A 16,317-nucleotide genomic window follows, 5' to 3' on the forward strand; every position below is an offset into this window, starting at 1 on the left:
CCATTATTCCCTCCTCCCTTCCTCTAAGAGAAAAAAAATCAATTAAATATTGAATTCGATTAAAAAACACAAAACTATGAGATGAAAAACATGACTAAAATCCCATAAAATAGTAATAATGGGAGGTGGGAGATAAGGGTCGCAGTGTGTTCACTGTGTAGGACTGGGGGGGGGGGGTAAATAATTCAGTGAGGGGCCGCTCTGAGGCGCCACTCTCTTTATCACCTCCTCCTCCTCCTCAGAGGGGGAAAAAGTGTTGCCAATTAGAGAATGGAATAGAAGCACAGAACTGTTACTTTTTCACAGATATTCACTAGTCACAGTTTGGAACTGTGACTGGCTTGAAGGCCAAACTGTGATTTTCAGTGACTGTGATTCATTCTGTTACTGAGCCTCCAAACTGTGATTTTCACAGAACTGCTACTTTTTCTGTGACTGTGATTCATTCTGTTACTGAGCTCCATCATAGTGTACAGGTCACAGAAATCACAGAAAATCACCGTTTTGAATCACAGGTATTTTAAAATCACAGTAACAGTTTTCACTGATATCTGTAAATCACAGTTATTCCATCCTCTGTTGCCAATGTGGTGACTTTCACACGAAAAGGGGGACTTTTCGGTGCCTTTGGTGCGATTTTGGTGATTTTAAGGGTAATTTTGAGAGTTGAAATAAGTATTTGGTGAGATATGGGGGGGGGGGATTTGGTGTGTTTTGGCCAAACGTTTGGGGGAATTATGTTCGAGGCTTGTTGGCAATCTCTCTCTGTCTCTGTGAGGCGGCCAAAGGGGGGAGGCCAGGGCGCATGCGCCCGAGCGAGGCAGAGACGACGGTTGAGCGGTCGCGCGCCGCCGTTCTAACGTCGCCCCGCCCCCTCGCCCCCCCCCCCCCAGAGACCGTTATCCCCGGCTTCTCTGTGTCCAACTGTCATTCGCTCTCGAGCTGCCGGCCGAGAGTGAAGCAGGAGGGAGCCTCTCTGCCTTTTGTGTGTGGCTGTTCCTCTTTTGAGCGGCTTGTGTGCCTGTCCCAACCATGCTGAGGAGAGCCCGAGGCAGAGGGGAAGCTCCTCCTCCTCCTCCTCCTCCTCGTCCCCGGTCTCCGCCCCTGCAGGACGTGCAGCAGCAGCAGCCGCAGCCGCAGCAGCCTGAGCCTGGCCCAGGCGACGACTCCGGCTCCGAGGGCGAACAAGGGCTGCAGCTGCTCGGCGGGGCCCGCGGCATGAGGAGGGCGGGAGGAGGAGGAGGGCCCGGCCGGAGAGGGGCCAAGAACGATGGGCAGAATCAGGAAGGCCTGGGCGTCGGGGAGTGGCTGAGCGGTGAGAGGCTTTGGACGGAGAGGAGGAGAGCGCCTCGCTCGGAAGTCAATGGAAGCCAAGGGAACTGCGGATAGCAGCCCTTTTGAGAGATAGGGCTTTCACGGGCAGGGCCTCCTGGGAATGGCCGTTTGTGGTGGCCCCAGAGCCCCAGAGCGGAGCTGGCAGCCTAAGCTTCCGTGCTCTTTGAGCCTACTTCCTCTCGTGCATAGAAACACAGAAGGGGATGAATGAATGAATGCACCTGAGGAAGGAGACTCCAAGTCTGCCAAAGCTCATGCTGCCAGCTGGTATAGCCACAGCTTTTGGAGGCTCGGATCTACTTCCTCAGGTGCATTCATTCAATGAAGTGTTTATGCCATCTGAGGAAGGAGGATTGAGTCTGTGAAAGCTCTTGCTACCAGCTTCTTTCTTTCAGTTAGCCTCAAAGGGATCCCTTTGCATACTGATTTTCCAGACTAGCACAGCTATGTCTTTGAATTCTACCACTATGATGTTACAAATGGGAAGGGGCTGGGTTTCTTGGGGTTTAAAAAATGAATCTGGATAACGTTGAGGCAAGGTACTTCTGTGAACTCAGCGGAAGGTGTCATCTTCAGAACCAATTGGGCAGAATCCAGAGTCTGGAAGGATGGTAGAAAAGGTGTAACGCCTGTGTTAACCATTTCCCAGAATGGTTTACATTAGCATGGAGTGGGGGGGGGTTGCTTTAATACCTGAAGTTGCTGTTATGTTAACATTAGAAGCCATGGGTCTGACATAGAAAATGATTTGTAGTACTCTAGTTCACACCCTAAATATCTTTGAGCAGGCACTCAGAAGTTGTTGCTGTCGTTAACTGTTTCGACCCATGGCAACCCTCTGGATGAGCCATCTCCAAGACTCTCTTTCCTCCACTGTTCTGCAGCCATCTATCATGTGGCCTTCCTCTCTTTCTGCTTCCCTCCACCTTTCCCATCATTATTGTTTTTTCCAGTGAGTCCTCCCTTTTCATGATGTGCCCAAAGTACAACAGCCTCAGTTTGGTCATTCCAGGGAGATCTCCAGCTTGATCTGCTCTAGGACCCATTTGTTTGTCTTTTGAGCGGTCCATGGGATGGATCCTCAGTGCTGTTCCCTAGCACCACATCTCAAATGAATAGGTTTTCTTCCTATCTTCTTTCTTAACTGTCCAGCTCTCGCATCCATACATAGAATCATAGAGTGGGCAGAGGCATGGTAATAGGGAATACAGTGGCTTGTATGAATCTGACTTTTGTGCTTAGTTGTATATCTTTGCATTTTAGAATCTTTTCTAGTTCTTTCATAGCCACTCTCCCCATTCTTAATCTTCTGATTTCGTGGCTGCAGCCCCCATTCCTATCAATGTTTGATCCCAGTTATGAGAACTCTATCTCTGTTTCCTCATTGTCTCTAGGTTGAACTTGTGTAGATTCTCCATGGTCATTATTTTTGTTTTCTTTATGTTCAACAGTAAGCCTGCATTGGCACTTTCTTCCTTGATCTTTTTCAGTAGCTATTCTAGGTCTGTGAGGTCTTCAGCTAGTATTATGGTGTCATCTGTGTATCTTAGATGGTTGATATTGCTCAAGAATTCCACAAAATGAATTTTACCATGTATGGAGTGAGAAATGTTGAATGTCCAGGCTGGGATCAGGAGACAAAGAGGTTGTTAATAACAACAACAACACTAGAGATCTTACTGCAGACATACTGTATGTTGGATAATAGGATACATGAATGAATTTCAAAATAAAATTGTCCTGTGCTTTCTAGATTACAGCTTAGGCTTTGATTGTGTAGATCAATATCCCCAAACTTTGGTCTTCCAGATGTTTTGGACTCCCAGAAGCCCCAGCCAGATTGGCCCACTGTCAAGAATTCTGGGAGCTGAAGTCCAAAAACACCTGGAGGACCAATGTTTGGGGACCACTGGTGTAGATCACAAAGAAAAGATGGCTCACTCTTAAAGAAATGGGTGTGCCACAACCTTCAGTTGCCCTGATGAATAACATGTACTTAGGACAAGAGGCTACTATTAGGACAGAACACAGAGAAACAGAATGGTTTTTAGTTGGCATGTATTTTATTACCTTATCTGTTTAACTTGTATGCTGAACATAGCATACATAAAGCAAGATTGGACTCTGAGGAAGGAGACATGAAAATTGGAGGAAGGAACATCAACAATTTAGGATATGCAGATGACACCATACATCCGTTTTTATACACTAGCAGAAAATAGCAAGGAGCTGAAACAGTTACCAAAGAAAGGACAGTCGGCCTTTCTTATACACAGATTTTTTTATACACAAATTCAAGCATACATAGTTTGAAAATGTTTTTTAAAAGTATAAATTTCAAATATCAAACCTTGATTTTCCAATTTTTATAAGGGACACCATTTTATGTCATTAAATTTAACGGGACTTGAGCATCCATGGATTTTGTTATACATGAGGGATCTTGGAACCAAACCCCAGCGTATAACAAGGGTCCATTATAAAGGAAGAACACCTGAAGGCAGGTTTACAGTTGAACATTAAGAAAACAAAAATAATGACTGCAGATAGTATACATAACTTTAAAGCAGATGATGGAGAGGATGAAATAGTTCAAGATTTTCCGTACCTTGGCTCAGTCATTAACCAGAAGACATTAATCAGATACTGCAGTCAAGAAATCAAAAGGAGAGTAGGACTTGAAAGTGCAGCTAGGAAGGAACTAGAGAAAGTTAGGGTTGGATTTCCCATTTCTATGTATGGTTGTGAAAGCTAGAGCGACGAAAACGGAGAGGAAGAAAATCACCTCAACCTTGGACTGCTAAAAAGACAAATCAATGATTTCTAGAGCAAATTAAGATGAACTCTTCTTAGATACCAAGAGGACTAAACTCTCGTACTTTGGCCATATCATGATAAGACATGATTCAGTAGTAAAGGCAATAATGCTTGGTAAGGTAGGAGGCAGTAGGAAAGAGGAAGACTACATTCCAGGTGGATAGACTCAACCATGGAAGCCATGGCCCTGAGTCTGCAAGACCTGAGCAGGGCTGTTAATGACGGAGTGACTTGGAGGCCTTTTGTTCATGGATTCTCCACAAGTTGGCAGTTAACAACAACAGCATCTTCAGATTTCCAAACATATTTTAAACTGTAGCTTTGTAAAAAGAGGGATTAAGTAGTAAAAGGTCTGATAGTTATCTTTTTAAATTTTTTTAAAAAAACAGGCATTCTGCAGGATACAGGGATTGCGAGAGCAGACAGCAGGATATGGCTTACTCTTGTACTAGGTGAGATGATACATATGTTTAAGATGCTGTTCTTTAACAGGGTATCCCTACACATGCTTACCCAGAAGTAAATATTATTCATTTGGACTAAGAGGTGAAACAGACTGCCCCCAAAGGGCTGATTGGGGGCACCCTGGGGCCCCTTGACTCCGCACTGGCAACCACATCTGCCCCAAAACCGGCCTAAATAGAGTGGGAAAGATCTGCCTGTTTGGGCTGGAAAAAAGCATCAAGCAACTCCAGGGACGTGCAATGTCAAAACACCGTGCCCCCAAGCCGCCTGGTCTGTTCTGGTCCTTACTTCCAGATTGGTGCACATACAAGTGCAACCTAAGTCTTAAATATTAATGTGCTTTTGATTGCACACAGATGATGTGGAGACTACTTTGGTGCATAATGTTAAGTATACAGTATGTGTGAGTTCTTATAAACAGCTGTAAAACGATATTAATACAGTTTGAGTTCCATAAGTAAAATTTCACATCTTTAACTTTGTATTATTTAAAATTGTTAAAAAGCAGGCCCTGGGAATGATATGCTTACTTTTTGATATTCTTACACATCAACATAAATTCTGTATGTTTATATAATTACTCCTTTGTAGTAATGCATTTGTGTCAGGAATGCTTTGGAATAAAGGTAACGTTTAAGAAGGTTTCACAACTACTGCTTCACTCACATTTTTAGTTTAACTTGGGTATCTCTTTCAATTGTACTCTCACTCTGTCTTGTGTAGTTGGGTATCTAAATGCATTAGAATATAGGACAGTCTTCTATAAAGTAGCAATATTGGTTTCTAGAGCTATCTTGTTTATGGAGTCCTTGAGAACTTGACATGTATTTTTTAAGGCTGTTTGGAAAATGGATTGAGTTTGTATATCTTTTATTTTTGAAACAGCTGCTGTTGCAGGAATCCTTCACTGGTAAGTTTATCTCTAGGAGAGAGCCATAGTAAACAGCTTTGCCTATAATAGTTGTTTCTTTGTGATTTATTTATTAATTAAAAATTGATATCGTGCTCTATATTATGGGATCTTAGGCAGTATGCAAATACTGTAAAATCATTTCATTATCTAAAGTAATAAATATAATTTAAACAGACTAAAACATACCGAACAATTTGATAAGTTAAAGTTAAAAATGTTAGAATGGTTTAAGCCAGCGTTTCCCAGCCTGTGCTCTGAGGAGGCCTTAGGGCTCCGCATGCACTTCCCAGGTTCTCCGCGGCTGCTCCGAAAAGGAAAGAAATAAAAAGTGAATGAAATTAAAGAATAAGAAACAAAAAGTAACCTTACTCCTCTTACATAGGTGTTCTGCCACAGTAACTGATTCTAAAAAGGGCTCCATGAGTCAGAAAGATTTGGAATCCCTGGTTTAAATCATGTACATTTACATTTTAGGAAAACATTATTTATTCCCTAAAAGCTTTAATAAAAACCCATATTTTAACTTGGTATGGAATGAAATGATTTTTGATGCCTGTTTGACATCTACGAAGATAACATTCCACAAATAGGTTGCCTCAGTAGAGAAGGCCCACTCGCATGTCCTCTTGCACTGTAGAGTGACAGTAGGCATACACAGAGGGAAGGATAGGCAAACACAGGGAGAAGCACTCTTTCAGAAACTGAGGTCCCAAGCTGTTTAGAAATTTGAATGTTATTAGCAGCATCTTGAAGTGTATTGACAGTCAGTTTAGCTACTTTAAGACCAGTGTTACATGGTTTCTATTACAGTACTCAGGTCAACAGTATATCTGTTATGTTTAGGCTTTAGTGAGGCATGAGAAACTTCTTTGTCCCTGAGGGGCACATGTAGTGCAAGGCTCTCATCTCACATGTTTTCTCTCTCACACACATACATTCACATATAAGAACATATCAAGCATTTCCCCTCCATGCTTAGTCTCTTACTGCTAGGTGGGCATATGAGTGGATTCATGTGGATAGGCAGACACATGTGCAATGGCAGTTGCAGAAATGTGTAGACATAGAAACCGTCCTGGCCCACATGTGGACATAAGTAAAGATGTACTCCACTCATGCTCCTTCCACATCTAGCACAACTCTATGGTATATATCTTTATTCTTTTAGCCATGGATAATTGAAACTGCAAATATTTCACATATATGGGGTTGGCCTGTATATGGAGAAAAAGGTGCTTTTGTACATTTCTTCTAACTAATTTCATGTGCTAGTCATATAGTGTTAATGATGAAAGATCTGTGTTGGACTCTTTTAAGCCTCTCTTATGTTAACTACTTCTGCTGTTTAGGCAAATGTGAAATGGAAGACTTTCAGTTTTTAGAATACCGACAGTTCAAATATAGCCTTAGCAAGTACTGTGGATGAACAAGTAGACTGGCAGGGATGGTAGAGAGTGCTTCCTCCCTCCTTTGTTAGCTCTCTGCAATTCTGTGCTGGCTGAAGGAGAATGGGTTTTATTGTGTGGTTAGCATTAGAAACCCACTGATCTTCCGGAGGAGGGTTGAAGCACTCCATCCCTTCAGCAACCCATTTATGGAGGCTCCCTCCTTGGAAACCAGCATTGAAACCCAGTGGGTTGGTAGAGGAGCGATAGACTGTTCTCCCTCTTCCAGCCCTTTTTAAAAGTAAAAAGCAAGGTAATCTTAAATGACCAGTTACTTTTGTTGACTTAATTGTAAGTCTTATTACAATGCAATACTGAGTTCAATTAGTCTTAAGATTTATTGGTCTTTCTTTGTTTTTGTTTGTTTGTATAGGTATCATATTACTACTCTGTTCGAGAACGACCGTCACTTTTCTCATCTATCTACTCTGGAAAGAGAAATGGCATTTCGAACTGAAATGGTTAGAGTTTATATAGATTTGTTAACTCTCACATGATGATGATGATGATGATGATGATGATGATGATGATGATGATGATGATGATGTTGATATTTCCCGCCTCCCCTGTCTTTCTCTCAAGTCTTTCTATCTGCATCCTTCTGCTAGAACTTCTTGTCTCCTAAATACTTCTTCCAGTCATACAAAAAGAGGCCTCAGGAGTAGGACAAGCATTGTTTTTGATTCTATGGCTACCCTTCTTTCCACCACTGCTTTCTTTGGCAACAGGCTTTCAGTTCATCATCATGCCTCGGCTGCTATAACATTGCACTCTTGGGTCCTAGACATTGCCTGGAGGGGGGTATGCTATTGAGTTTGGGGACTGCACACCTTTGGGGTAGTGTACATCACTCCCCTCTCTGGCAAACTCATTGAAGAAGTCAGCATTCTCCTCCTCAAAGGGTTGTTGTACATATCTTTCTTCACCAATCCCATGGTTTTTTTTTCTTCCACTATGCCATCATGGCTGAGAAGACTGAAGCTTTTGCCTGATCTTGGACCTTCAGGATGTTAGCTTTTAAAAACAGCCCAGACATCTCAGAATGGTCACTCTCTGATCCATCCTTCTCCTGTTGCAAGAAACAGATTGGTTGATTTGTTACCTTGGATGTAAAGGATGCTTATTTTCATATTGCAATTCATCTAACGCATAGGCATTTCATTTGTTTTTCTTTGGGAAGAAGGGCTTTTCATTTTCACGTTCTTCCTTTTGAACTCTCCACTTTTCCTAGGTGTTCAAGAAGCACATGGCAGTAGTGGAGGCTTTGTTTCAGCAACAAGGGTTTGCAGTGTTCTCCTACATCCATGATTGGCTCCTTGTTCCCCATTTGTGATCCTGTCTCCTTGACATCATCGATCTTACACTCTATCTCCTAGACTTGTTGGGCCTTATTGTCGATCTTAAAAATTTTCATCTGGCACTGTCCCAGATGCTGAAGTTTATTGGTACCGTTCTGGACTCTTGTAAATTAACTGCCTATCTCCCCAAAGGAGCAGTACCAAACTCTACTCAGAGCTATTTAGAGGTGTTTGTACAGTTACACAGTGGCCACAAATACATGTAGGTACTCCTCGGATTCACAACTTCAACATTGGCGGGGTACAGACCGCCTAAAAAGGGTGGTCTGCCCAAGCCTTGTTTTGCTGCGCGAGGAAGCTGCAGCGGACAAACCATGCGGCTTCCTCACGCATCAAAAGGAACCCTCAAATAGCGGGTTCTTTTTGCATCGCGATCATGATGCTGCAGTGCACCAATGACGCACTCACAATGTCACAATGGCATCGCGACATGCAGACGCTAACCGTCCATTGAGTCAAAATGGCGGTGCCCATCTGTACCGTGTAAGGGGTGAGGGGCGTCTGGAAGTGCCACACCTCGCATTGCGCCCAGCTGTAGAGCGCCAAAGTCAATAACGCTGCTAGCAAGCTCAGAATGTATCCATTGGGGGCTTGGTTCTGGTCCTGTTTCAATCCCCTTGCTGACTCTCCTCATCCGCGTCTCACTATGCAAGGAGTGTTCACTGATCACTAGTGTGTTGGATTGATCCTAGGAATGTTTAGGGCGGTATACTCTTTCTTTCTCCACAGCCCAGTCCCCAGAAATAATGCCTCCATGGAAGGATTGGGAGCTGACCTGGAAGGTTTCTCATTGAAAGGGTGTTTTGAACCTTCAAAATTGTCCTGCATGGGAATATTGATCACCATGGTGATATACTGCCTGAGCAAGCAAGGTGCAATGAAATCAAGCACTCTGCTCCAGCTCACACTTCATCTCTAAAACTGTTGTATTGACAGAAGCATCTCCATCTTGGTGTGATCCATCTTCCAGGAGAGAAGAACATCTAGTGAATGCTCTCAGCAAAATGCCAGTCTCTTGCAGTGAGGGAAGAATTCATTCCAACATGATTCAAGAAGTCTTCAAAAGATTGGGCACAAGTGGATCCCAACTTCAGGCTGTACAGGATATTCTGTTCCAAGGTTCTTTGTGGGGAAGAGTTCACACAATGATGCCTTACTGTTTTATTCGGGAGACCCTGTCATGCAACTCCTTTTCTCTGTTTTCCAGGGTGATAGCCAACATACAGTGAGACAAGGCAAGGTGCATCTTGAGCACACCATGGTGGACCAGGCAGCCATTGTTTGTTTAGCTTCTGCACCTTTATCAAGGAAACCACCTCAAGCTGCCATATCGCCCAGACTTCCTCACAATATAGGAAAGATGAGTGAGGCACCCAGACTTAAACATGCGCAAGCTGACTGCCTGGATGGTGTTTCTGTAGTTTGTCTTTCAGTTGCCATCCAGCAGGTCACTGCTGTAGCACATAAGCCTTCCACACAGCACTCTAATTTATACAGCTGGAAGAAATTCTAGTATTTCCTATTGCATCATGGGCTCTACTTGGTTTAGGCACAAATCCATCATGTGTTAGGGTTTCTTGCTTTGTGAGACATTTTGTCCGTATTGAATACGTATTAGGGTTAGGAAGGGGCGGTGCTTCCGCACCCCCCTAACCCTAGTACATAGTCAATACAGACAAAATGGCGGCGCCCCTTCCACATGGGGGCCGCCATATTGACGTAGCGGATGCTGTGCGTCCGCACGTTGCGCAGCGCTTATGATGTCACGAGTGCGCCATTGGCGCCTCGCGGCGTCATAACCGCACCACAGGAAGAAGCTCCATTTTGGAGCTTCTTTTTTGCTCTGTGAGGGAGTCACGTGGTTTGGCTGCTGCGGCTCCCTCGCGGAGCAAACAGCAGCGCCGGCAGACCGCCGCAAAGCGGCGGTCTGTAACGCTCCTCTCTCTCCCTCTCTTCCATCAGGTGTTTCTTAGCAGTGATCTTGTCACAAACAGAAACCTACAACTCTACCCCAAAATAGACAAAGATAGAAACAACTCCAACCAATCTCCTTCCATCCTAACCTCTAACATTCCACATAAATTATAAACTCAAAAAACCCATCAATGACTTGCTTACCCTCCAACATTCAGATGTTTTCTCTGAAATTTCCATTATATATCTTCATTGTCTTCTTGCTAAATATTAATTCTATTCACCTTACCCTCCTATGACACATCTAACCTCTTACTTTCTTTTACATCTATAATATATTGTAGCTTATACACAAATATTTTGATGTTTTACTAAGTAATGTTCAGGTATTATATACATATCTTGTAAATATATACATCAACCCTTCTATTTGTAAATATCTATATTTGATAGCTTTAACAGAAATAGAGAAAAGAGAGTAAAATGAGAACAAATTCCTTTTACTCGCTTTGGTATTTTACTTTAATTACTCCCCTCTCCATTTCAGAGTCAAATACTGTAATTTATAACTTTTCCCCTATCTTCTAAGTATTTGAACTTTCATAGTCAAGACTTCAGGTTAATCTGTCCACTTTAATCATTTCGTATATCTTTAATTCCCATTCTTCTATACCTGTGATCTTCTCTTTCTTCCAACATTTGGCAAAAAACATTCTGGCCGCTGTTATCAGATATAATAATGTTGTTCCATTTTTTTTCATTTTGTTTATCATGTTTAACAACAAGGTTTCTTGTTTGTTCATTAAGTCTATCACTGATATCTTATTAAATGTCTTTTGTATTTCCCCCCAATATTCTCTTTTCTTGCAGGGCCACCATATGTGGTATAAAGTACATTTTTCCTTTTGACACTTCCAGCATAGATTATTAGTATTACCGTAAATTTTACTTATTATGTCGGGTCAGATACCATCTGTAAAATACCATATAGTAATTTCCCCCCAGGTCCTGACTCTTAATATAATGTAATCTTTTTTCCAAATTCTTTCCCATTGCTCTATATCTAAAGTGTGGCCAAAGTTTTGTGCCCATTTTAACATATTTTCTTTTATAATCTCATCTTCAGTGAATGGTTTGAAAAGATATTTATAGATTTTCGATAATAGTTTATTGTCATCTGATATCTGTATATTTGCCAATTCTGTGTTCTTGTCCTCTGATCCCTCCTTTTTATCTGTTTAATCTTTCCTTGAGTTGCAGATACTGAAACTAATTATTTACTGTCTCTTCTTTTTCCAACTCTTCCCTTGGTCTTAATTTATATTCATTCCCTTGTTTAGTCACAATATTTTTACTGTATATACTCAAGTATAAGAAATGTCTAGAAATTTAAGTAAAAAATTGATCCCCAAAACCTAAGTCGATTTATCCATGGGTCAGTGTAATTGTTCCACCTTAAGTCTTACCGTATATACTCATGTATAAGTCAACCTCATGTATAAGTCGAGGGCAGTTTTTGAGGCCAAAATCATGGATTTTGATATGACCCGTGCATAAGTCATGGCCATGTTACAAAAGATCTAAAGGGGGAAACAAAGCACCACTTCCCTCTCTACATCTCCCTCATTGAACCTCTCATAAGGGTCACAGTATCAGCATGGGGAAACAAGTCTGGGTGCATACACACACACACCTCTTTGCATCAGCATTTCCAGGCTCACAGCTTGCAAAACAAAAAGGGGCACCAGCCTTGTTTTCTCTCTGCCTTTAAGCCCAGCATTTCCAGACTCATGGCTTGCAAAAAAAAAAAAAAAAAGGACACCAGTCTTGATTTCTCCCTGCCTTTAAGCCCAACATTTTCAGGCCTTGGCTAGCAAAATAAAAAAAGGAGGACATCAACCAGCCTTGCTTTTAAACCCAGCATTTCCAGACCCATGCATAGCAAAATAAAAAAGGACATCAACCAGCCTTGCTTTTAAACCTAGCCTTTCCAGACCCATGCCTAGCAAAATAAAAAAAGGACATCAACCAGCTTTGCTTTCTCCCTGCTTTTAAGCCCAACATTTCCAGACCCATGACTTGCAAAACGGGGTCCAAGCCTGAGCATGCTCCCTCTCTCCCTTCCCTCAGTAGCTCCTTTTAGCTCCAGCTGCGAGGGAAGGCTGAAGGAGCGCTCTGTCTCTCTCTCTCTCTCTCATACACACACACACACACACTGTCGCGGAGAGAGGAGAGGCTGCCGGCACCGGGACTCAAACGAGGAGCTGTTTACTTGGACACAGAGGAAGGTGGGCACTTTTTTTATTAACCTAATCAGCAGTAGAAACCTATTGACCCTTCCATAAGTCGATCCTTGATTTTGGAGTCCATTTTGGGGCATACATTTCTCGACTTATAGTCGAGTATATATGGTACTTAAAAGAAGGAACCATTGCCTTCTGAAAGGCAAGAGTATAATCTGTCCTGGAAGCACTGGCCCCCTCCACTCTCTCATCCATCCAGCTTTATGAGTGAGCACAATGAGTTATGGCTGCTGTAATATTCTAAGTTCTTTGACATTGTTTTCCTTTGCTTCATCCTTTAGATCCTTTGCTATATGCCCTTAAATTTTACCCTCGACTTATGCATAGGTCTTATCAAAATCTGTAATTTTGGCTCCAAAACTTGGCCTTGACTTATACATGAGGTTGACTTATAGTCAAGTATATACAGTATATCTGATCCACCTTTCATCCCCATATGGGTCTGTTTTAAATAAGGCTTCTTGGGATGAAGCCCAAAGCGGTATTTTAGAACATATGATCTTATTATAGTTTTTCCATACTTTCAACAAGACATTCCTTATGAAATAGTTATAAAAGTCTTTATTGGCCTTATCCTTATTGTAAAATAAATGGCCAGCAAAGATTCTCCAATCTGTGTGCGTAGTAGCCATTGTGCTATGGCTACATCATTGTGCTGAGAAGGCTGCCTTTGTAAAGTGGATATGTGGTCACAGCCTTTGACTGTAATCTGTTAACTGAAGAATAGATGTCAGATCCAGGGCTGAAGAGTTGGACCTGCAGGGCCAACTTGGAAAGGGGTGCTGTCACAATGAGTTATAGTCAGACACTCCCCTGGCAGAATGCATTTCACGATGTCATTCAGTTATCCACAACTCACTTAAGGTCATCTGGGTAGTTGGGGTACACACACCTCTCATAGGAGGGATAAAAGAAGACTGGCTATTGACTGAGAAACTCCATTCTGGGTTGGTGCAGAGGAGGAATCCATACCTTCTCAAGAAATGACTGAATTTTGTCTGTATTCTGTACTTGACAGGAAGAGTTGATCTTCAAAATGTGTTCTCAGTTTGGTGTTTGTTTAGCTCCATGTTTTTCTTTTTGTATGCCTTTGGCCTTTCTTCTTTTCATTGTAAATTGTTTACCTTGGTCATGAAAACAAACTGGAAAGGGGGCCAGAGCAGTCAGTTTATCAGCAGAGTTTTAAATTGTGTAGTTCCTACCTCTGGCTGGGTAGTAGTGGTATAATTGGGCTTGCATGGATTCCTTTGCTACCTCAATACCGAATGGATCTTCATGGTGAGTATTGTATGTTTCATTTTTGATAGTATAAATCACTGGCAGATTATTTTGAATAGACTATTACAGTTCAGTATAATGCAAAAGTATTGCAAGCCAGCTAGAAATTCCTTTCAGCTACTATACTCCACAGTGGACAAGCTTTTGTTGTGGTGTTCTGTTTTTGTTCAGTTATTTTAGTCTGGAAAAAGTTAAGCAGCTTCAATGGGATTTAATTATTAGCTATAACTTACTGATCTGTGCTACTGTAGGCATTGGGATAATCAGATTATCGCTGAATAATTTAACCTATCATAAATGTATACTCTCTTTAGGGCTTGTATTATTCCTATTACAAGACCATTGTTGAAGCACCATCATTTCTTAGTGGCGTGTTGCAAATTATGGCTGATAATATCACTGAATATCCTTGCACAATAAATACGCTCAAACGGTTTCATCTGTATCCAGAGGTAAGCCACTTCTTACACAATACTGCTTGGAAGTTTACTCATAAACTTCATTCTGTTACATAACAGTGCACATCCCATTTAAATACATAATACTATGCACAATTAAACACTTTGTCTAATGAGTAAATTGAAATCAGTTAGATTTCCAAATAGACATGTTAGATCAATAGTGGGGCACATGTGGCCCTCTAGATATTGTTGGACTGCATCATGCCATCATTCCTAGACAACGTAGCATGTAGTGAGCATAGCCAGTGGTGATGGATGATGGCAGTCACATACCAATAGTATCTGGTGGGCAAAATATTCCCCTTTGTTGGTTTAGCTGTTACTGTTTGCTAGAATCCTAAGAACACATGGCCAATTTTCACAGTGCTTCAATAGTGAATTTAAAAACAACAACAACACACACATTTGATACCAAAATAATATGCTGGCCTCAGTATTTTAGTGAAATAATGTAGCTACTTCATGTATTTTAATAGCACTAAGTTTGTTGTAGGAATATGCCTGAAAGAATCCAGTCAGATCCCTCAGCCTCCTCCTTCTCTTGGTTTTATATAATATTTTCTGTTATTCAATAAACAATTTTTGGATTTCCTTGATTGTATGTAAGTTCACACAATTGAGAATAAGTCCAAAGAACCTCTTTCTGAATTGAGGTGAATTCTTGAGGGTAGCCAAACAATAATTCTACACCTCTAGTTTAGGTTACTTAAATTACTACATGCTTAAGGGGTGAAGCATTTGAAATACTGAAAAAATTACTAGACATGCAGCTATATTACTGCTGTAAAGAAATAGAGTTGGAATTCCTCGGGTGATTTATAATGGCAAATGGGATTTAAACTGTAGATGTTTAATTGCATTTTCCATTTTTATTTTAAATTATGTATTTCATGCCCTGCTAAACATTAAGTTGCAAACAGTATTTTGCTAGAGTTTGTGGTGTGTTTTGCTTATTAGCAACCTGGGATGCATCATTTTTTGAGTTTTTTTTATTCTAATCACTATCTCTGTAATTTCATAATTGCCATTTTCCCATTTTCAAGTCCATCAAAACATAAAAGATTAATCACTGCATTGAATCCTGATTAAATTAGTTGTGCTTAAGCCCCATTGAAACCAGTGGGATTTAAATCATGATTAACTTTTCACTAAGTTCAGTGGTGCTTTGTTGTTGTTGTTTTGTGCCTTCAAGTCATTTTTGACTTTTGACAACCCTAAGGTGACCCTATTATGGGGTTTTCTTGGCAAGCTTCTTCAGAGGGGGTTTGTCATTGCCATTCTGCTGCTTATTTGATTGGATCCAAACTAGTGTCTCAGTTTTGCTTGTTATAATGTAGGATTTATGAACAATTGTTTGATTTTGTATAGTAGCTATTTTTTGCTACATTTAGGGAGACTTTCCCCTGAAGTCCCAAGCCCTTGGAGGATCAAAGTTTGGGAAGCACTGCCTTAGAGCCTTAACCCAGTTCCAGTATGTCAGTGATGCTCCCCAAACTATGCCCTTTAAAATAATTTTGGACTTCATCTCCCAGAAGCCATGTTGGCTAATAGTGTGGGATTCTGGGAGATGAAGTCCAATATCTCTTGAACAGCACAGTTTGGGGACCATTGATATATAATACCCCAAACTGTTCCCTTTAAGAGATTTTGGACTCCAGCTCCCAGAAGCCTCAGCCATGCTGGCCAATAGCCTGGGCTTCTGGGAGCTGAAGTCCAAAACCACTCAAAGAGCACGGTTTGGGGACCGCTTAAATACATATATCATCATTTCGAGCCTCCACTAACCTCTCTCTCACAATCCCTCTCTGAGAACATTCCCAACAAACTCCCTAAGGAGCCCCGTTTGAAGGAGGCCCTGAGGGGAATGCCTGTCTACGGAAGTGACCATTCTTGTAACATTCACTACAGCATGAAGACTTGATGTAGCACAAGTACAGGATCAATCTTTCCACTGACAACTTTTCTGCTGAAGAAAGTATCAGCCTATTGTACAGTTGAAGTTACAGTTGGCCTCCATATCCATGTATT

General features: G+C 41.5%; 1 protein-coding gene across 2 annotated transcripts in view; it reads left to right on the forward strand.

Moving 5' to 3' along the window:
- Window positions 1-1,159: 1,159 nt before the first annotated feature.
- Window positions 1,160-16,317, forward strand: part of LOC149309521 (protein C-mannosyl-transferase DPY19L1-like) — a 72,281-nt gene continuing 57,123 nt past the window's right edge. For both annotated transcript variants that reach the window (XM_089532604.1, XM_089532605.1), the window contains exons 1-5: window positions 1,160-1,315; window positions 4,542-4,604; window positions 5,503-5,527; window positions 7,349-7,436; window positions 14,143-14,280. In XM_089532604.1, coding sequence (XP_089388730.1) covers window positions 1,219-1,315; window positions 4,542-4,604; window positions 5,503-5,527; window positions 7,349-7,436; window positions 14,143-14,280 — 411 coding nt within the window. In that variant the 5' untranslated portion in view covers window positions 1,160-1,218. The remainder of the gene's footprint in view (window positions 1,316-4,541; window positions 4,605-5,502; window positions 5,528-7,348; window positions 7,437-14,142; window positions 14,281-16,317) is intronic.

This window comes from Sceloporus occidentalis, unplaced genomic scaffold (assembly GCF_023333645.1).
Source record: "Sceloporus occidentalis isolate IW3139 unplaced genomic scaffold, rSceOcc1.0.p SCAF_7, whole genome shotgun sequence".
NCBI classification, from domain to species: domain Eukaryota; kingdom Metazoa; phylum Chordata; class Lepidosauria; order Squamata; family Phrynosomatidae; genus Sceloporus; species Sceloporus occidentalis.